The 21,132-nt window shown below is 46.2% G+C and overlaps 1 protein-coding gene across 1 annotated transcript; it reads left to right on the top strand.

The window, feature by feature from the left end:
* The first annotated feature begins 37 nt into the window (after positions 1–37).
* On the top strand, positions 38–15,810 carry GLOD4 (glyoxalase domain containing 4). The gene is made up of 9 exons (XM_039321242.1): positions 38–245; positions 1,276–1,325; positions 2,285–2,405; positions 3,621–3,765; positions 5,672–5,808; positions 7,634–7,720; positions 9,261–9,374; positions 11,471–11,557; positions 14,980–15,810. Exons 1-9 carry the CDS (start codon positions 156–158, stop codon positions 15,043–15,045), a joined length of 897 nt encoding a protein of 298 aa, XP_039177176.1. The 5' UTR covers positions 38–155; the 3' UTR covers positions 15,046–15,810.
* The last annotated feature ends 5,322 nt before the right edge of the window (positions 15,811–21,132 follow it).

Below are 21,132 nucleotides of genomic sequence, written 5' to 3'. Positions count from 1 at the left end.
TATTGGCTGTGGAAAGGATTTTCCGCAGCGAAAGACGCAGTACGCGTGCAGCGACCATGTGCTTGTGACGTCATCACACGGCGACACGCCGCGACAAAATAAAATAGCCGAGAATCCAGAACCCGTGTTAGCTTCCGATCTTTCGAGAGAAGAAAATGAAGGCGAGACGTGCGTTACACTTTGTCTTCAAAGTCGGCGACCGAGCTCAGACCATCCGTTTTTACCGAGAGCTACTGGGCATGCGCGTAAGTAAGCTATAGGGGAGGCGACCAGAGACCCGAGAAAACACGGAGGGCTTTGAGGCTAAGAGATGACGTCATTGATGCGAGCCCCCTGAGGCGGAAAAGCATCGAGATATAGTTTCCTAGAGTGGGCAGTGTGCTACGGCTACCTCTTACACCTAAGTTTCCTTGGAGAGCGTCTTTTGCTTTGCCAATTATAATATTTTAATTTTAAAGATTTACGTTTAAATTATTTTCTATGCAGTTAAGACCGTAGCCCTTTGGCCTTATCTATATTGAAATGGTATAGGACTTCTCTTGCCTGAGTAGGGGGCTGGACTAGAAGACCTCCAAGGTCCCTTCCAGCTCTATTCTATTCTACTACATCATCCTTTGGGGATAGTAGTATACATTTTATTTTATTTTTTTTTCATAATCCTGAGTCCTGCCCATTTGGTTGCAATTTTTAAATAAAGACCTTTTGATTGTGAGGGCTGATAGTCCTTGAATTATGTGACTGTTTTTATGATGGTTTTGCCAATAAATTAGCAGTTACTTCCAGTTTTTGACAAAACCATGCCCATGGTAAACCCCTTAATGATTGCAATATTCACTTAACAAATGTGGGGGTTACAACCACCAGGCTTACTTAATAACTGCCACAAAAAAACCCCTCATAAAATCCGGCCGGTCATATAACACATCCATTTTACGACCATAATGTGCAGTCTCCATTACAATCATAACTCAAGGACTGTCTGCACTCACCCTCAAAGGTATAGAAATATATTTTGCAAATAAATCCGTTTTAAGGGACATTGCCCCCCCCATTCTCTCTCTCTCTCTCTCTCTCTCTCTCTCTCTCTCTCTCTCTATATATATATATATATATATATATATATATATATATATATATAAAAAAAAATCTATCTATATCTATCTATCTATATCTCTATTTCTATCTCTCTATATCTATCTATTTCTCTCTATTTCTCTCTCTCTCTCCGCAAGTGATTTGAATACTGACCAGTTTGACGTGGGTTTGAACCCACAGGTCCTGAGACATGAAGAATTTGAAGAAGGTTGCAAGGCCACGTGCAATGGGTATGTAGGTTTAATTATGGCTACTCTTATCAGAGAAACTGGATTGGAGAATTGACAGGCTGTGCTGTCTCAGAACAACGGACGTGCAGGGAATTTGTCTGTTCTGTCTCCTGCAAAGTTTTTGACGCATTCTACAGGCCATCCTCGACTTAACATTAATTCATTCAGTGGCCACAGTTACAATAGCGCTGAAAAAAAAGTGACTCGTGAACCATTTTTCACACCCAACGACCATTTTTCACACTTAACGGCTGTTGCAGCATCACATAATCAAAATTCAGAAGATCGCCAACACTCCTATTTATGACGGTCGCAGCATCCCAGGGTCACGTGATTCCCCTTTTGTGACCTTCTGACAAGCAGGATCAATGGGGGAAGCCAGATTCACTTAACAACCATGTGACTCACTTAACAGCGGTGGGGATTCTCTTTAACAACTGTGGCAAAAAATTGGTCGTGAAATGGGGCAAAATTCGCTTAACCAATGTCTCACTTAGCAACAGAAAGATTGGGTTCGATTGTGGACATAAGTCGAGGAAGACCTGTAATTGCAGCCCTCCAGCAGGTACGGTGATTTTACCTCCTGCCTTAGCTTGCTTCTTCGGGGAGTCCTCAACTTACAACAGCTGGTTTAGTGACCATTGAAAATTACAACGGCACCGAAAAAAGTCCCTTATGACTGTTTTTCCACACGTAGGATCCTTACTGCTTAATGACCTCAGGATTCACGAATCAACTCCAGTGATTCTCTTAACCACCATGGGAAAAAAGGTCATAAAATGGGGCACAATTCAATCAACAACTGCCTTATTTAGCGGTGGAAATTCTGATCCCCAACCGCGGTCATAAGTTGAGGCCTACCTGTAGACTCCAGGCTTGTTCCAAGGGAAGGGGAAACCGTAGAGATGTTTTGCGATGATGCTGTTCCTGTAAACAAACTAAAGTGGATATGTTTCTAGTCCCTACGATGGCAAATGGAGCAAAACTATGGTGGGCTATGGACCAGAGGATGACCACTTCGTCGCAGAGCTAACTTACAACTACGGTGTTGGGAATTACCACCTTGGGAATGATTTCCTGGTAAGCCACATTCCTGGTATTGCTTTGTGATAGGCATACAATCTGGAATTTGCATAAAAAGAAGAAAGGGTCGTCCTTGGCTTACAACAGTTCATTTAGTGACTGTTCGAAGTTACAACGGCACTGAAAAAAGTGACTTACGACTGATTTTCACTTTTACGACTGTTGCAGCATCCTTTCCCCCGCCCTTCCATGGTCACGTGTTCCAATGTCTGATTGGCTACCACTGTTCCTTGTATGTTTTAGCCTCCAGTCCCCTGATCATCTTTGTTGCTCTTCTCTGCACTCTTTCTAGAGTCTCAGCATCTTTTTTACATCGTGGTGACCAAAACTGGATTCAGTATTCCAAGTGTGGCCTTACCAAGGGCTTGTAAAGTGGTATTAACACTTCTCGTGATTTTGAAGGGCCTAAGGCCCTTCTGACACCGCTCTCATCATCCGAACGCTCATTATAGTATTATATTCATAATTACAGGGATGCTAATAACCCTGTAATATGGATCATGGAAAGGAAGAATTGCCATTAAATTAAGAAGGGAGGGTTGTTTCTTGTCCTGCCTTCAGGGGTTTTGAAGAATAGCTTGACTCCCTCTTCTTTGGGGCAACCCCTCAAATATTGGAAGACTGCTATCCTGTCACCCCACGTCCTTCTCTTCATTAGATTAGACCTTGGCTCTTTTATGACTGGTAGACTTTAACTCCCAGAATTCCTGAGCCAGCCACGCTGAGGAGAAAGGGAGAGGTTTCCATGCTGAGCCATGCTGGCTTAGGAATTCTGGGAGTTGAAGTCCACGAGTCAGAAAGCGGCCTAGGCCAGAGGTAGGCAACCTTGGCTCTTTTATGACTGGTGGACTTCAACTCCCAGAATTCCAGAGCCAGCATGGCTCAGCATGGAAACCTCTCCCTTTCTCCTCAGCGTGGCTGGCTCAGGAATTCTGGGAGTTGAAGTCCATGAGTCATAAAAGCCAAGGTTGCCTACCCCTGGACTTGTTGTTGTTGTTGTTAATTGCGAAGTCGTGTCCGACCCATCGCAACCCCATGGACAACGTTCCTCCAGGTCTTCTGGACTAGACATACCCAATTCCCAGCAACGGTTCCTTATATGTTTTAGCCTCCAGTCCCCTGATCATCTCTGTTGCTCTTCTCTGCACCCTTTCTAGAGCCTTAATATCTTTATTTGTTTGTTTATTTATTATTTTTCCGGTGGTTATACAGGGCACGACTGTTGCATCAAGCCAGGCTGTAAAAAACGCCAGAAAATTGCGGTGGCCACTGAAGGAGATCTCAGCAGGCCTTTACGAATCGGAAGCCCCAGGAGGATATAAGTTCTTTCTGGAAGACAAAGAACAACCTCAAGAAGGTAAGGAGCAGAACAGAACCATGAGGCTGCAGCCACCCTATTTGCCCATCTGATGATGCTCTGAAGCCTAAACTCAGGGAAGATAATAATAATAATAATAATAATAATAATAATAATAATAATAATAAAGTTGGAAGGGACCTTGAAGGTCATCTAGTCCAATCCCCTCCTCAGGCAGGAGAACCTATACCATTTCGGACAAATGGCTGTCCAGTCTCTTCTTAAAAACTTCCAGTGTTGGAGCATTCACCGCTTCTGGAGGCAGGTTGTTCCACTGATTAATCGTTCTCACTGTCAGGAAGTTTCTCCTTAGTTCTAGGTTGCTTTTCTCCTTGATCAGTTTTCCTCCATTGCTTCTTGTTCTGCCTTCAGGCGCTTTGGAGAATAGCTTGACTCCCTCTTCTTTGGGGCAGCCCCTGAGATATTGGATCACTGCTATCATGTCACCCCAAATCCTTCTCTTCATTAAACTAGACATACCCAATTCCAGCAGCCTTTCCTTATATGTTTCAGCCTCCAATCCCCTAATCATCTTTGTTGCTTTTCTCTGCACTCTTTCTAGAGTCTCAACATCTTTTTTACATGTGTACCGCTTTATAAATCTTTAATAGGACCACACTGGGAATACAGGTAGTCCTCAACTTACAACAGTTCACTTAGTGACCATTCAGAGTTACGTCCCTGGAAAAAATGACTTACGAGCGTTTTTCACACTTACGAACGTTGCAGCATCCTCAGAGTCAGGTGATCAAAATTCAGGCCCTTGGCAATGGATTCATATTTATGACGGCTGCAGTGTCCCAGGGGGTCACGTGATCCCCTTTTGCGACCTTCTGACAAGCAAAGTCAATGGGGAAGCCGGATTCACTTAAGAACCCTGTGACTTAACTGCAGTGGTTCACTTAACAACTTGTGGCAAGACACGTCATAAAATGGAGCAAAAAAATCACCTCACAGATGTCTCACTTAGAAATGGAAATTTTGGGCTGAGTTGTCGTCATAAGCTGAAGACTACCTGTACTGCATCCAGTTTTGGTCCCCACGTTACGAAAAAGATATTGAGAGTTTGGAAAAAGTGCAGAGAAGAGCAGCTAGAATGATCCAAGGCCTGAACACCAAAACATAGGAAGAACGGCTGCAGGACTTGGGTTTGGCTAGGCCAGGGGTAGGCCACTTTGGCTCTTTTATGAGTCGTGGACTTCAACTCCCAGAATTCCTGAGCCAGCCATGCTGAGAGGAAAGGGAGAGGTTTCCAAGCTGAGCCATGCTGGTTTAGGAATTCTGGGAGTTGAAGTCCACGAGTCATAAAAGAGACAAGATTGCCTACCCCTGGGCTAGTCTAAAGAAAAGAAGAAATAGGGGAGACATGATAGCAGTGTTCCAGTATCTCAGGGGCTGCCCCAAAGAAGAGAGAGTCAAGCTATTCTCCAAAGCACCTGAAGGCAGGACAAGAAGCAACGGATGGAAACTCATCAAGGAGAGAAGCAACCTAGAACTAAGGAGAAACTTCCTGACAGTGAGGACAATTAACCAGGTTGCCTTCAGAAGCTGTAAATGCTCCAACACTGGAAATTTTTAAGAAGAGACTGGACAGCCATTTGTCTGAAATGGTATAGGTTTTCTGCTTGAGCAGGGGGTTGGACTAGATGACCTCCAAGGTCCCTTCCAGCTTTATTTTATTCTAAGCACTCATATATCCTTCAGAAAGGGATGGGAAACAGCGGGACTGACTGCTAGTTGGGATGTGTTGGTGAAGGTCTCTAATTGATCCATGCTAGAATCCGAATGTCACACGTTGAGTCTGGTCCAGGCCAAGATCTTTTGAATGGCCGAGTGGCCCACCAGCTCACCTTCTTCTGCCATGAAGTCTGGGCTCAAGGCCATCTGTGTTGGTGTTACCCTCCAGATCCGGTGCTGAAGGTGACTCTGGCTGTATCCAACCTGCCGAAATCGGTAGAATACTGGTCCGGGTTGCTGGGCATGAAAGTGTACGAGAAGGACGAAGGGAAGAAGAATGTTTTGCTCGGTTATGCCGATAACCAGGTGAGATTGAGGTTCTTAGGGCAGTGTTTCCCAACCTTGGACACTGTAAGATGGTGGACTTCAACTCCCAGGATTCCACAGCCTGCATGCTTTTAAAATGGGTGGACTTCCACTCCCAGAATTCCTCAGCCAGGATGCTTTAAGATGAGTGGACTCCAACTCCCAGAATTCCCCAGCCAGGATGCTTTAAGATGAGTGGACTCCAAGTGCCAGGATTCCTCAGCCTGCATGCTTTAAGATGAGTGGACTTCCACTCCCAGAATTCCCCAGCCAGTATGCTTTAAGATGGGTGGACTTCAGCTCCAAGAATCCCCCAGCCAGCATGCTTTAAGATGGGTGGACTTCCATTCCCAGAATTCCTCAGCCAGTATGCTTTAAGATGGGTGGACTTCCACTCCCAGAATCCCCCAGCCAGCATGCTTTAAGATGGGTGGACTTCCACTCCCAGAATCCCCCAGCCAGCATGCTTTAAGATGGGTGGACTTCCACTCCCAGAATCCCCCAGCCAGCATGCTTTAAGATGGGTGGACTTCCACTCCCAGAATTCCCCAGCCAGCATGCTTTAAGATGGGTGGACTTCCACTCCCAGAATTCATCAGCCAGGATGCTTTAAGATGGGTGGATTTCCACTCCCAGAATCCCCCAGCCAGCATGCTTTAAGATAGGTGGGCCTCAACTCCCAGAATTCCTCAGCTGCCTGAAGCAATTCCTAAAGCATGCTGGCTGGGGAATTCTGGGAGTGGAAGTCTACCCCTCTTATAGAATATAAATCCTTCCATTCCCCACCATCCAGTCAGAGCTGAGGAAGCTTCTTGGATGAGAAGCGAAACGTCTTCAAAGAAAAAACAAAGTCCAGTTGCCTCCTGAAAAAAAGCACCTTTGGGGCATTCTCTCCCAAGGCAGACCAACTAGAACAGTGATGGCGAACCTTTTAGAGACCAAGTGCCCAAAACTGGCCCCGCCCCCGCTCTCCCCCCATCCCGTGCCCCGCCTGCCCGCAGGGCCAATCACCGCCTCCAGGGCCTGCCACAGATCGCCCAGGCAGCCCAGCAGCGGTATGGCAGCCACGCCCTCTGCCCGCGCCCTGCAGCATCAACTGTGCACAATGGGGCGTGAGGGAAGAGTCTTGTCTACGCTTCCTGGCTGCCATGTCCTTGGCTGCGCTGCTCCGTGTGGGCCACGCTCGGGGGCGACTCTCCTGGAGAGGAGGGGGTCGCGATGGGAGGCGAGGCTGGGGCAACGGCACATGTGCCCACAGAGAGGGCTCCGACTGCCGCCTCTGGCACCCGTGCCACAGGTTCGCCACCACTGAACTAGAAGAAGACTGTCTAAAGTCCACAAAAATTTATATTCCAGGCCAGGGGTAGGCAACCTTGGCTCTTTTATGACTGGTGGACTTCAACTCCCAGAATTCCTGAGCCAGCATGGCTCAGCATGGAAACCTCTCCCTTTCCCCTCAGCATGGCTGGCTCAGGAATTCTGGGAGTTGAAGTCCACCAGTCATAAAAGAGCCAAGGTTGCCTACTACTGATCTAGGCCAGGGGGAGGGAATCTTGGCTCTTTTAGGACTCGTGGACTTCAACTCCCAGAATTCCTGAGCCAGCATGGCTCAGCATGGAAACCTCTCCCTTTCCCCTCAGCATGGCTGGCTCAGGAATTCTGGGAGCTGAAGTCCACCAGTCATAAAAGAGCCAAGGTGGCCTACCCCGATCCAGACATTTGTGGCATCCTGAACAAGTTTGACAGCTGCGCGAAAACTGACTGGTTTCCTTTTTGTGTGGCCTTTTTGGCAAGTCCAATTGTTTTCCTTTCTTTTTTCTTCTAGTGTAAACTCGAGCTGCAAAGCATCGGCCAGGATGTGGACCACGGCACGGCCTTCGGGCGAATCGCCTTCTCTTGCCCCAAGGAAGAGGTGAGATCTTTGTGCGAGAGGAACGAAGGTCTCATTTTACGGCCACAGTTTAGCCCAGAATATTTCCATTGCTAAGCAAGTCAGTGGTTAAATCAGTTTTGCATCACTTTTTTGCCACACTTGTTCAACAAATCATGCAGTCGTTAAATGAATCCATCTTTCCCCATTGACTTGGATCAGGGGTAGACAACCTTGGCTTTTATGACTCATGGACTTCAACTCCCAGAATTCCTGAGCCAGCCATGCTGAGGGAAAGGGTTTCCAAGCTGAGCCATGCTGGCTCAGGAATTCTGGGAGTTGAAGTCCACAAGTCATGAAGGGGCCATAATTCCCCCATGCTGGCTCAGGAATTCTGGGAGTTTGAAGTCCACAAGTCATGAAGGGGCCATAGTTCCCCCATGCTGGCACAGGAATTCTGGGAATTGAAATCCATGAGTCATGAAGGGGGCCATAGTTCCCTCATGCTGGCTCAGGAATTCTGGCAGTTGAAGTCCATGAGTCATAAAAGGGTCATAGTTCCCCCATGCTGGCTTAGGAATTCTGGGAGTTGAAGTCTACCAATCATGAAGGGGCCATAGTTCCCCCATGCTGGCTCAGGAATTCTGGGAGTTGAAGTCCACGAGTCATAAAAGGGTCATAGTTCCATGCTGGCTCAGGAATTCTGGGAGTTGAAGTCCACCAATCATGAAGGGGCCATAGTTCCCCCATGCTGGCTCAGGAATTCTGGGAGTTGAAGTCCATGAGTCATAAAAGAGCCAAGGTTGCCTACCCCTGACTTGGATTGTTGGAAACGAGCTAGGTGATCACCTAACCCCGGGATGCTGCAACCGTCGTAAGTTCATGCCAGTTGCCAATCGCCCCAATTTTGATCACATGAATGCCACAATAGTCATAAGGGTGAAAAACGGTCATAAGTCATATTTTTTTGGTGCTGTTGAACACCAGACAATCACTAAACCAATGGCTGTAAGTCAAGAACTTATCCGTATGTTTATAGTACAAAACTGTCAGGAATAAGGAAGGGGTTGAGGATTTTGAATAATGTTTCAAAAATGATTTTATGTCTTGAAAAAATTTACATTCGAAAAGCTCTTTTTACATTTTGAAAATACTTTGTTTACATTTTGAAAAGGTTTTCCTGTTCTGAACATTCTTTCTACATTTTGAAAACCTTTTCACGTTTTAAAAACCCTCTTTTATGTTTTGAAAAATCTTTTTACATGTTCAAAACACTTCCTTTTTGCCTTTTGAAAATACTTTGCGTTTTGGAAAATGCTCTCACGTTTTGAAAACACCCTTTCCTTTTACGTTTTGAAAAAGCTCTCCCTTTTTGCGTTTGGAAAATACTTCGTTTATGTTTGTGAAAACACTTCTTTGCCATGTTTTGAAAATATACTTTCCTTTTATCTTTTGAAAATACTTTCTCAGGGGGGCTGTGGTTTGCACAAAATTGACCGTGCCTATCTTTTATTTGGCCTTCTCTCCCCCCCCCCTCCACAATGTCTCCTGGTTTGGATCCTGTTTCTCGCCATCGGCCAAGTTGCCTGTTATTGAAGCCTTAATGAAAAAGGAGAACCAGAAGATTTTGACTCCTTTGGTGAGCCTGGACACACCCGGGAAAGCGACTGTGCAAGTTGTGATTTTGGCTGATCCTGTAAGTGCCCTTGATTAAAATAAATATGTATCTGGATGGTGAGCAGGGCTTTTGTTTATTTCCAGTCTGTGCCTTTCAGAGGTAGACTGCTCCTGAACGTGAAGGCTTTACGAATAAATGATGGCTAAAACCCACAGTGGCTGGTGATGCAAGGACCCTAGTCCTCAAGTTATTACCACAGTTCAGCCCAAAATGTATATTGCTAACTGAAGCATTTGTTAAGTGAATGATTGCATTGGATAAGCTAGTAACCCGGTTGTTAAGTTAATCCACTGACTTTGCTTGTCAAAAGGTCGCAAAAGCGGGTCACGTGACCCCAGGACCGTCATAAATAGGAGTCAGTTGCCAAGCATCCGAATTTTGATCACGTGACCCTGGGGATGCTATAACAGTCGTAAGTCCGAAAAAACGGTCATAAGTGACTTTTTTTTCAGCGGTCGCTCAATGAACTGTTGTAAAATGAGGACCATCTGTATTCTCCACTAATTTGCTTCCTTCTTAAAGGAACATTTTAGGGTCTGTGACAGAGTTTGTGGCTATGAATTCCACCAAGGAGAGGTTTTGTGGGTGTGTGCTGATTGTGTGTCCATTTTGCTGGCACACGGGAGTTCTAGTGCAAAACCAGAAATGTCTCTTTCTCCAGATTTGGAATTTTAAAAATGGAATTTAAAAATGCTTCAAATCTTCTTTTTTTTAAAAAAAAAAAAAGTTTTATTTTTTTTAACAGATTTCAATAATAATTATTCAACGAAAATGTGTTGTCTGAGTATCTTATTCACTAGTACAAATTAAATTCCTAATCCCTAAATCTTTTCTCTAACCAATTGTAAAATAGGTCCCAAGTTTGAAAATTTTCTGTTTCTTCTTTTTTCTGTCAACCTTAAAGTAAGTCTGCCCCTTTCCGCACAGTCTAGTATTTTTTTTTTATTATTTCTTCTTCTAGTGGTATTTCTTTGTTCTTCCAATATTGTGCAAATATAATTCTTGCCACAGTTATTGCATGTAGAATCAAATATGTACTTTGCTTATCAAATTTTTCTGGCATTATACCTAGTTAAAAAAAATAGGTTTATAGTCTATGTGTTTCTCTAACATTTTTTCTAACCAAGTGTGTATTATTGTCCAATGTCTCCTTGCTTTAACACATGTCCACCAGTCCCTGGTTTGTGTTTACATTTCCAACATTTCTCTGACATATTTTTAAACATTTTTGCTAATCTTGTTGATGGCAAATGCCATCTATAAAACATTTTATATAGGTTTTCTTCGTACAAAGCTGACATTGTCACTTTATAGTTTCTTTCCCACAAAGATGCTTCAAGTCTTAAAGCTAGCCCTAACAATGAGCAGAATCATGCATTGGTTGGGGTTCTGGGAGACCATCTAGTCCAGCCCCCTTGCTCACTACAGGACGTCCTCAACTTTACCACCACAACTCCACCCCAAACTTTTGTTGCTACGCGAGGTGGGTGTTAAGTGAATTTTGCCCCATTTTACGACCTTCAAAACCTGTGCCTTTATATTGGATTGTTCACTTTTTGTGAGACGGTCAGTTGGATCAATAAACAGATTGAATAAATACAAGTAGCCCTCCATTTACAACCGTTCGTTTAGTGACCGTTCAGAGTTACAAGGGCGCTGGAAGAAAAAGGTCACTTAGGACCGTCTTTCACGCCGACAACCATGGCAGCAATCCTACGTAGTCAAAATTTGGACACTTGGCAAGTGACTCCTATTTATGACGGTCGCAGTATCGGGGGGATCACGTGACCCTCTTTTGGGACCTCCTAACAAAGTCAACGGGGGAAGCCAGATTCACTTAACAACCGGGGCAAGAAAGGTCGTAAGATGGGGGCAAAACTCATTTAGCCACAGAAACGTTGGGCTCCATTGCGGTCATAAGTCGAGGACTTACCCGTATGTAAATTTAGCGGTGCAGGTAGGTCCATTGGAACTGGCTGACAAGCCAAGTCACGGCCCGAAGTTCCAAAGACACAAAATAAATGTGTACCGCTCGTCCTCTCCACATCTTGCTGGGTAACAACCCAATGATGTTGCCTCTCTCCCTCTATCTCTCTCTCTTCAATTTCTCGTAGGACGGCCACGAAATCTGCTTCGTGGGCGACGAAGCCTTTAGGCAGCTCTCAAGGGTGGACCCAGACGGCGAGAAGCTCCTGGATGAGGTGAGTCAGGGGGGGGGGGGTGTCTTCCCTTCGAGGTTTCTAATAAATGTGGATCCCCAGAAGAGGCCGGGGAACTTTAGAATAGAATGGAATGGAATGGAATGGAATGGAATGGAATGAAATGGAATGAAATAGAAAATATGGAATGGAATGAAATGGAATAGAATAGAATGGAATGGAATAGAAAATATGGAATGGAATGGAATAGAAAATATGGAATGGAATGGAATAGAATATAGAATACAATACAATAGAATGGAATGGAATGGAATAGAATAGAATGGAATGGAATAGAAAATATGGAATGGAATGGAATGGAATGGAATGGAATAGAATAGAATAGAATAGAATAGAATAGAATAGAATAGAATAGAATAGAATAGGAGCTGGAAGGGGCCCTGGAGGTCTTCTAGTCCAGCCCCCTGCTCAAGCAGGAGAACCTACACCAGGGGTAGGCAACCCAAAACACTCAAAGAGCCACTTGGACCCGTTTCCCACCGAAAACAAAACACCGGGAGCCGCAAAAGCCTTTTGATATCTAAAAGGAAGATAATACTAATATAACAAATGAAGATAAAGGTAAAAAAAGGATATATGCCATGTTTCTCAACCTTGACAATTTTAAGGCATGTGGACTGCAACTCCCAGAATTCCACAGCCAGCAATGCTGGCTGTGGAATTCTGGGAGTTGCAGTCCACATGCCTTAAAATTGTCAAGGTTGGGAAACACTGATATATGCAGCGTTATTTTAGATGTCAAAAGGGTCTCTCTCTGCCTCCCTCTCTCTCTCTCTCTCTCTCCCTCTCTCTCCCTCTCTTTCTCTCCCTCTCTTTCTCTCTCCCCCCCTCTCTTCCTCTCTCCGATCTTCTGTTCACTTGGCAAACTGGCTTCAAGCTGTTCTCCAACCAGCTGACACACATTCTGATTGGGCTAGCTCAGGGGTAGGCAACCTGGGCTCTTTTATGACTCATGGACTTCAACTCCCAGAATTCCTGAGCCAGCAGAGCTGGGCTAGCTAGCTCTCTCCTGCCCTTCCTGTTTCCTGTTTCCTGCTTCCTGCAGAGACGCAGCAAAGGGAGGAGCTCCGCCCAATAAGCTTTTCAGCTCCTCGGAGAACACCGTGAGTCCACTCTCTTTTTTACACACAAACACACGCAAACACACACAGAGAGAGAGAGAAGCAGGGAAGCACAAGTGCCTCTGTCTCTGTCTCTCTCTGCAAATGGCAGAGGAGGCTGGGAGCCACAGGGGAAGGCTCAAAGAGCCATATGCGGCTCCGGAGCCACAGGTTGCAGACCTATGACCTACACCATCTCAGACAAGTGATTGTATAGCCTCTTCTTAAAAACCTCCAGGGATGGAGCACCCACAATTTCTGGAGGCAAGCTGTTACACTGGTTCATTGTCCTTACTGTTAGGACATTTCTCCCTAATTCCAGGATGCTTCTCTGTTTGATGAGTTTCCAACCATTGTTTCTTGTCCTGCCCTCTGGTGCTTTGGAGAAGAATGGAATGGAATGGAATGGAATGGAATGGAATGGAATGGAATAGAATAGAATAGAATGGAATAGAATAGAATAGAATAGAATAGAATAGAATAGAATAGAATAGAATAGAATAGAATAGAATAGAATAGAATAGAATAGAATAGAACAGAATAGAACAGAACAGAACAGAACAGAACAGAACAGAATAGAATAGAATAGAACAGAATAGAACGGAATAGAATAGAGAAGAATGGAATGGAATGGAATGGAATAGAATAGAATAGAATAGAATAGAATAGAATAGAATAGAATAGAATAGAATAATCAGGAAGAAGAATGGAATGGAACAGAACAGAATAGAATAGGAGCTGGAAGGGACCTTGGAGGTCTTCTAGCCCAGCCCCCAGCTCATGCAGGAGAACCTACACCGTCTTAGACAAGTGACTGTCCAGCCTCTTCTTAAAAACCTCCAGTGATGGAGTGCCCACAATTTCTGGGGGCAAGCTGTTCCACTGGTTCATTGTCCTCACTGTCAGGACGTTCCTTCTTCACGTGACCATGGGGATGCTGTGCAACAGGGTCTTAAGTAGGAGAAATGGTCCTAAGACACTTTTTTGAGTGCCCTTGTAACTTCCAATGAAGGAGAATATTTGTAGCTCAGGGCTGAAATGAGGGGCCTTGGTGCTCTCTGAGCTGGGTGGTTTTCTTGCAGACGTCTCATGACCCAACTAGGGAACATCATCGGTGCTAGAAGGGAGCAGGAGGACTGTGGGGTCCTTGGTGCTCTCTGAGCTGCGTAGTTTCCTTGCAGACGTTTCATCACCCAACTAGGTAACATCATCAGTGCTAGTAAGGGATGCTGTTTGCAGTCGCTTTATATTCTGGTGCCTTACCTGTCTGTGTGGGGGTGAAGCTGTTGAAGCTTCTTGGAGCCTTTTTGAAACTGTTTCAGCCGTTCCAAGAAGGCTCCACCCCCACTTGTACCGCTGAGGAATTCTGGGAGTTGAAATCCACAAGTCATAAAAGGGCCCAGTTTGAAGACCCCTGTCCTTGATCCATGGCAGTGTACTTCTCCACCAGTAATCAGCACTCAGATCAGCGTAGATTAACTCCCAAGGTCAACGTCAGACCCACAATCAAGTAAGCAACACCCCTGTCAAGAAACTGCCCCAGAGCTATTAATAAACAGCCCAAGCAAAGAATCACCAAGGCCACACACACACACACACACAGCCAGACAGGCAAGACACTAGACCAGTGGTTCTCATCCTGTGGGTCGGGACCCCATTTGGGGTCGAACGACCATTTCACGGAGGTCGCCAAACAACGCAGTCCGCCATTTTTTCCCCCTTTTCCTTAGCTGTGCTCCTCCCTTTTATTCTATTGGCTGTTGAAAGCCAATAGAATAGACTCTCTTGAATGGAGTCTAATTCTATTGGCTTTCAAAAGCCAATAGGAATTGTCCAGGCTGTCTCTGCCTTGCTGAGCCCGCCAAAAGTCCCATTCTGCAAACGGTGCTGCACCAATTGAGTGGTCCTCGACTTACGACCAGTTGAGTAGTCCTCGACTTACGACCGGTTGGGGGTCGCAGCATTAAAAAGGTTGAGAACCACTGCACTAGAATGAAAAACGGACAGCAAACAGCATTCCTTACTAGCACTGATGATGTTCCCTAGTTGGGTCATGAAACGTCTGCGAGAAAACAAGCAAGCTCAGAGAGCACCAAAGATCCCACAGTCCTCCTCCTCCTCCTCCTCCTCCCTGCAAACCCCACTCCTTCTAACACTGATGATGTTCCCTAGTTGGGTCCTGAAACGTCTGCGAGAAAACAAGCAAGCTCAGAGAGCACCAAGGACCCCTTTTAATTTCGAACAGTCACTAAATGAATTATTGCAAGCCGAGGACTATCTGCATTTTGTTTTACTTCCTTGCAGGCAATGGCGGCCGATAAAAGCCACGAGTGGTTTGCCAAACATAACCGCTCCAAGCCTTCGGCATAACCCACCGGGGTTTGCTAACCCCCGGCTCCCTCTGAGCCTGGAAAACAGGAAGCTTAAATCCCATCTCTGCGGTACTGCCAGATTATTATTTTTTTCTCTGCCTCTTCTGGGTCCTGTAGTGTTTTGCAGGGAGGAAGCGATTGTGTGTTCCAGTTAGCAGAACCCGAACCTTGCACCAATTGTGGTGACGACCTGTCTTATTTTTTTTTTCTGCACACTTTCTTTTCTCATTCCACTCAAAAAGCACCCGTCGAACGTTGGGCTGGGAAATTACTCGGAACCAATTGCAGGAATATCTTTAGCCTGTGTGTTAAAATGGAGATTTTGTTGTTGTTGTTATTTTGGTGTTTTTGTTTTTTTCCCTAAACCTTTGATTTAATTCTAGCAAGTTGTGTATTCCGCCCAGCTTACCGTGGCTCAAATTTTGAGGGTGCAGACAGTGCCACATTTTGGTGGCAGGCACAGAGATTCAGGGTGCTGTACTTTCAGCCGCGCAAAACGTGGATGGCATATTTATAACTGCCATTGTGACTTTTTGGGGGCCAACTTTGCCCCGCTTCGGGCTTTTTTTTCACTTCCCCTCCACCCTAAACATTATTGCATATTCCATCCAACTCAAGATTTACGAACAATACAGGCAGCTGAATGACGTCACCAACGCTAAAGCTGGTTTAGAGGCTAACAGGAGGAAAAAACGCTGACGAGACGGCCTGCAAAATGTCAAATGTGAAATCTATGGAATTAAAAAAAAACTATAAAAATGTTTGCATATGTCTTGTTTCTTTCCCTGCAGGCAGTGGTGGCCGATAAAAGTCACAAACGATTTGCTGAACATAAGCGTTACAAGCCTTTGGTATAGCCCGCCAGGAATTGCTAACCCATGATTAATTGTTCTTGCTATCAAATCCGTCCTTATGTCCAGGTTAGATCTCTCAGAATAGAATGGAGCTGGAAGGGACGTTGGAGCTCTTCTAGTCCAACCCCCTGCATAAGCAGGAGCCCCTAGACCCAGGGTAGGCAACCTTGGCTCTTTTATGACTCGTGGACTTCAACTCCCAGAATTCCTGAGCCAGCATGGCTTAGCATGGAAACCTCTCCCTTTCTCCTCAGCATGGCTGGCTCAGAAATTCTGGAGTTGAAGTCCACCAGTCATAAAAGAGCCAAGCTTGGAGACCCCTGATCAAGGGTCTCCTGCTTGAATGGGGGGGGGGGTTGGACTAGATACAGGGGTAGGCAATCTTGGCTCTTTTATGACTCGTGGACTTCAACTCCCAGAATTCCTGAGCCAGTGTGGGGGAACTATGGCCCCCTCATGACTGGTGGACTTCAACTCCCAGAATTCCTGAGCCAGTGTGGCTCAGCATGGAAACCTCTCCATTTCTCCTCAGCATGGCTGGCTCAGGAATTCTGGGAGTTGAAGTCCACGAGTCATAAAAGAGCCATGGTTGCCTACCCCAGGCCTAGACCATTTCAGACAAGTGGCTGTCCGGTCTCTACTTAAAAACCCCCAGTGATGGAGCACCCATAACTTCTGGAGGCAAGTTGTTCCACTAGTTAATTAACAGAATAACACAATTGGAAGGGACCTTGGAGGTCTTCTAGTCCAACCCCCTGCTCAAGCAGGAAACCCTATGCCATTTCAGACAATGGCTGTCCAGTCTTTTCTTAAAAACCTCCAGTGTTGGAGCATTCACAGCTTCTGGAGGCAAGTTGTTCCACTGGTTAATTGTCCTCACTGTCAGGAAGTTTCTCCTTAGTTCCAGGTTGCTTCTCTCCTTGATGAGTTTCCATCGTTTCTTGTCCTGCATTCAGGTGCTTTGGAGAATAATTTGACCCCATCTTTTTTGTGGCAGCCCCTCAGATACTGGAACCCTGCTATCCTGTCTCCCCTATTTTTTATTTTCTTTAGACTAGCCAAACCCAAGTCCCGCAGCCGTTCTTCATATGTCTTAGTCTCCACGCCCTTGATTATCTTAGTTGCTCTTCTTTGCACTTTTCCCAAAGTCTCAACCTCTTTTTTGGAATGTGGGGACCAAAATTGGCTGCAGGATTCCAGGTGTGGCCTTACTAAGGCTTTATAAAGCGGTACTAATACAGATCTTGGTTCTGTGCCTCTGTTTATACAACCCAGGATTGTATTAGCCTTTTTGGCTGCTGCCGCACACGGCTGGCTCATGTTTAAGGGATCGTCCACTGGGACTCCAAGATCCCTCTCACAGTTAACTGTTTTGGAGTAACTGTGTTACTCAAACACAGCAACTCAATTAACCCTCTTTAATGATCTTCCACATTGCTTCTTGTCTTGCCCTCAGTTGCTTTGTAGCACTGGTTCTCAACCTGTGGGTCGGGACCCCATTTGGGGTCGAACGACCATTTCACGGGGGTCGCCAAACAACGCAGTCCGCCATTTTTTCCCCCTTTTCCTTAGCTGTGCTACTCCCTTTTATTCTATTGGCTTTTGAAAGCCAATAGAATAGACTCTCTTGAATAGAGTCTAATGCTATTGGCTTTCAAAAGCCAATAGGAATTGTCCAGGCTGTCTCTGCCCTGCTGAACCCGCCAAAAGTCCCATTCTGCAAACGGTGCTGCACCAGTTGAGTAGTCCTCGACTTACGACCGGTTGAGTAGTCCTCGACTTACAACCGGTTGGGGGTCGCGGCATTAAAAAGATTGAGAACCACTGCTTTGGAGAATAGGTCTTGATGTAGTACAGCTAGTCCTCAACTTATGACCACAATCGGGTCCAAATATTCTGTGTCCAAGCAAGACCGTTGTGAAGTGTGTTTTGCCCCATTTTACGACCTTTCTTTCCACAGGTGTTAAGTGAATCACTGCAGTTGTTAAATTAGTGATGCGGTTGTTAAGTGAATCTGGCTTCCCCCCATTGACTTTGCTTGTCAGAAGGTCGCAAAAGGGGATCCCGTGACCCCGGGACACTGCGACCATCATAAGGGTGAGTCAGTTGCCAAACGTCTGAATTTTGACCACGTGAGCAAGGGGGATGCTGCAAAGGTCGTAAGTGTGAAAAACGGTCATAAATCACTTTTTTCAGCACTGTTGTAATCTCGGTCACTAAATGAATTACTGTAAATTGAGGACTACACGTAGTTATAATAATAATAATAATAATGATAATGATAAAGTTGGAAGGGACCTTGGAGGTCATCTAGTCCAACCCCCTGCTCAGGCAGGAAATCCTACACCATTTCGGACAAATGGCTGTCCAGTCTCTTCTTAAAAACTTCCACTGTTGCATTCACCCCTTCTGGAGGCAGGTTGTTCCACTGGTTAACTGTTCTCACTGTCAGGAAGTTTCTCCTTAGTTCTAGGTTGCTTCTCTCTTTGATTAGTTTCCACCCGTTGCTTCTTGTCCTGCCCTCAGGTGCTTTGGAGAATAGCTTGACTCCCTCTTCTTTATGGCAGCCCCTGAGATACTGGAACACTGCTATCATGTCCCCCCCCCCTCCTTCTCTTCCTTAAACTAGACATACCCAATTCCAACAACCGTTCCTTGTAAGTTTTAGCCTCCAGTCCCCTGATCATCTTTGTTGCTCTTCTCTGCACTCTTTCTAGAGTCTCAACATCTTTTTTACATCGTGGCGACCAAAACTGGATGCCGTATTCCAAGTGTGGCCTTAACCAAGGCCTTGTAAAGTGGTATTAATACTTCACGTGATCTTGATTCTCTCCCTCTGTTAATGCAGCCCAGCACTGTGTTGGCTTTTTTGGCAGCTGCAGCACACGGCTGGCTCCTATTTAAGGGATTGTCCACTAGGACTCCGAGATCCCTCTCACATAGGTCTTCATGTAGCACAATCCCATACTAGCAAGCTAACTAAGCCTTACCACTAAGTCAAGTTGGCAGACACAAAGGAGCCGTTTAGGCAACTTGATCTACCCTTTATTAATCTTACCGGGAAGGGAGAGATAGAAGGAAGGGAAGCTGGGACTTGCATCCGGCTTAAATGCTGCTACGACTCAGAGCTTCCCCCCCCCCCGTCATTCCTGCCTCTCCTTTCTGCCAAGCTGGTTCTTCAAGGCTCCGCTGCTTACAGATCCTCCAGGTTTCCACTCCTCCAGCCAGGCCATTTTTCCCAGAAACAGCCAGTTCACCCAGAGAGAGAGAGAGGTCACCAACTTTTAACGACTGAAATAATTGGTTTTTTCCGGGCCGGAGGCAGCTGCCCTCACTTGTTCGACCACTGCAGAGGTTTCCTCAAATTCAGACGGTGGCAGGTGGTCATCAGCGCCCCTTCCTTCTGGCCGGTGCAGAGCGACTGGCGGCTGATCAAGCGGGTGTCCGATTTATAAAAGCTGTCCCTTGGGGGGGGGGGAGAGAAAGGGAAACTCATCAGAGGCAACCAAAGATTTTGGAATCTGTGCTGTGTGCCTTTATTTTATTTTTTTCTTTCGTCTTCGAGTCTGTTTTGAATCGTGGCCGCTGCCTGGACAAGTCTCAAGTCCCTGTTGTTTTTCTGATGAGATTTCAGAAACCATTGGACCTCACCTCTCCTGCTCCTGCTCCTGCTCCTCCTCCTCCTCCTCCTCCTCCTCCTTCTACTCCTTGTCCTCCCCTTCTCCTTCTAGCACTGATGGTATTGCCTAGTTGGGTAAGGAAACGTCTGCCAGAAAACTACCAAGCTCAGAGAGCACCAAGGACCCCCATACTCCCCCTTCTTCCTCCTTCTCCTCCTCCCTGCCAACCCCACTCCTTCTAACACTGATGATGTTACCTAGTTGGGTCATGAAACGTCTGCGAGAAAACAAACAAGCTCAGAGAGCACCAAGGAACCGCATCTACATGGAGGGAAGTGTGTAGTGGGGTGCCCCAGGGCTCTGTTCTGGGCCCAGTGGTCTTCAGCAGCTTCATCAACGATTGGACGAGGGGATAGATGGGGAACTTATCAAATTTGCAGACGACACCAAGCTGGCAGGAATAGCCAACACTCCAGAAGACAGGCTTAGGATACAGGAGGATCTGGACAGACTTGAACACTGGGCGCTATCTAACAAAATGAAATTCAGTGGTGAAAAAAGCAAGGCTCTACATTTAGGCAAGAAAAACCAAAGGTATAGGTATAGTATAGGGGGTACCTTGCTCAATAGAAGCAACTGTGAGAGGGACCTCGGAATCCTAGTGGACAATCCCTTAAATAGGAGCCAGCCGTGTGCTGCAGCTGCCGAAAAGGCCAACACAGTGCTAGGCTGCATTAACAGAGGGATAGAATCAAGATCACGTGAAGGATTAATACCACTTTACAAGACCTTGGTAAGGCCACACTTGGAATCCTGCATCCAGTTTTGGTCACCACAATGTAAAAAAGATGTTGAGACGTTGAAAAGAGTGCAAAGAAGAGCAACAAAGATGATCAGGGGACTGGAGGCTACAACATATGAAGAACGGTTGCAAAATTGGGTATGTCTAGTTTAACGAAGGGAAGGACGAGGGGGGACAGGATAGCAAGTCTCCCAATATTTGAGGGGCTTCCACAAAGAAGAAAAGGTCAAGCTCTTCTCCAAAGTGCCTGAGGGCCAGACAAGAAGCAACGGATGGAAACTAACCAAAGAGAGAAGCAACTTAGAACTAAGGAGAAACTTCCTAATCGTGAGGACAATTAACCAGTGGAACCACCTGCCTCCAGAAGCGGTAAATGCTCCAACACTGGAGGTTTTTAAGAAGAGACTGGTTGACCACTTGTCAGAAATGGTGTGGTAGGGTCTCCTGCTTGGACGGCGGCGCGGGGGGGGGAAGGTTGGACTAGACTAGATGACCTCCCAGGTCCCTTCCAACTCTTATTACACTATTTTCTTCTTCTGTTCCAAAGCGTCTCCAAGGGATCCAAAAGGCCAAGCCCGAGCTCCCGCCTCGGGCTGCGCGCGGGGGTGCCGAGTCAGCCTCTCTGCTCTTTCCCCGGGAAAGCCGCGCAGGGCGATCCTATCGGCCAGGCTTACCAGCAGGTGTAGGCGGGCAGCGACGGGCGCGCCCGGGCGCGCCCTGCAGTGTTGCGCAGGAGCCGGCAGAGGTAGCTCTTCCGACGGCGCTTGGCCTTGCGCAGCCCCGTCTCGCTGGCTGAGCCGGGGCCGGAG

Source organism: Crotalus tigris, unplaced genomic scaffold (assembly GCF_016545835.1).
Source record: "Crotalus tigris isolate CLP2741 ecotype Arizona unplaced genomic scaffold, ASM1654583v1 scf7180000023723.778456, whole genome shotgun sequence".
NCBI classification, from domain to species: domain Eukaryota; kingdom Metazoa; phylum Chordata; class Lepidosauria; order Squamata; family Viperidae; genus Crotalus; species Crotalus tigris.
The sequence above is the reverse complement of the archived record's forward strand: the minus strand, read 5'-3'. Positions and strand labels throughout refer to the sequence as shown.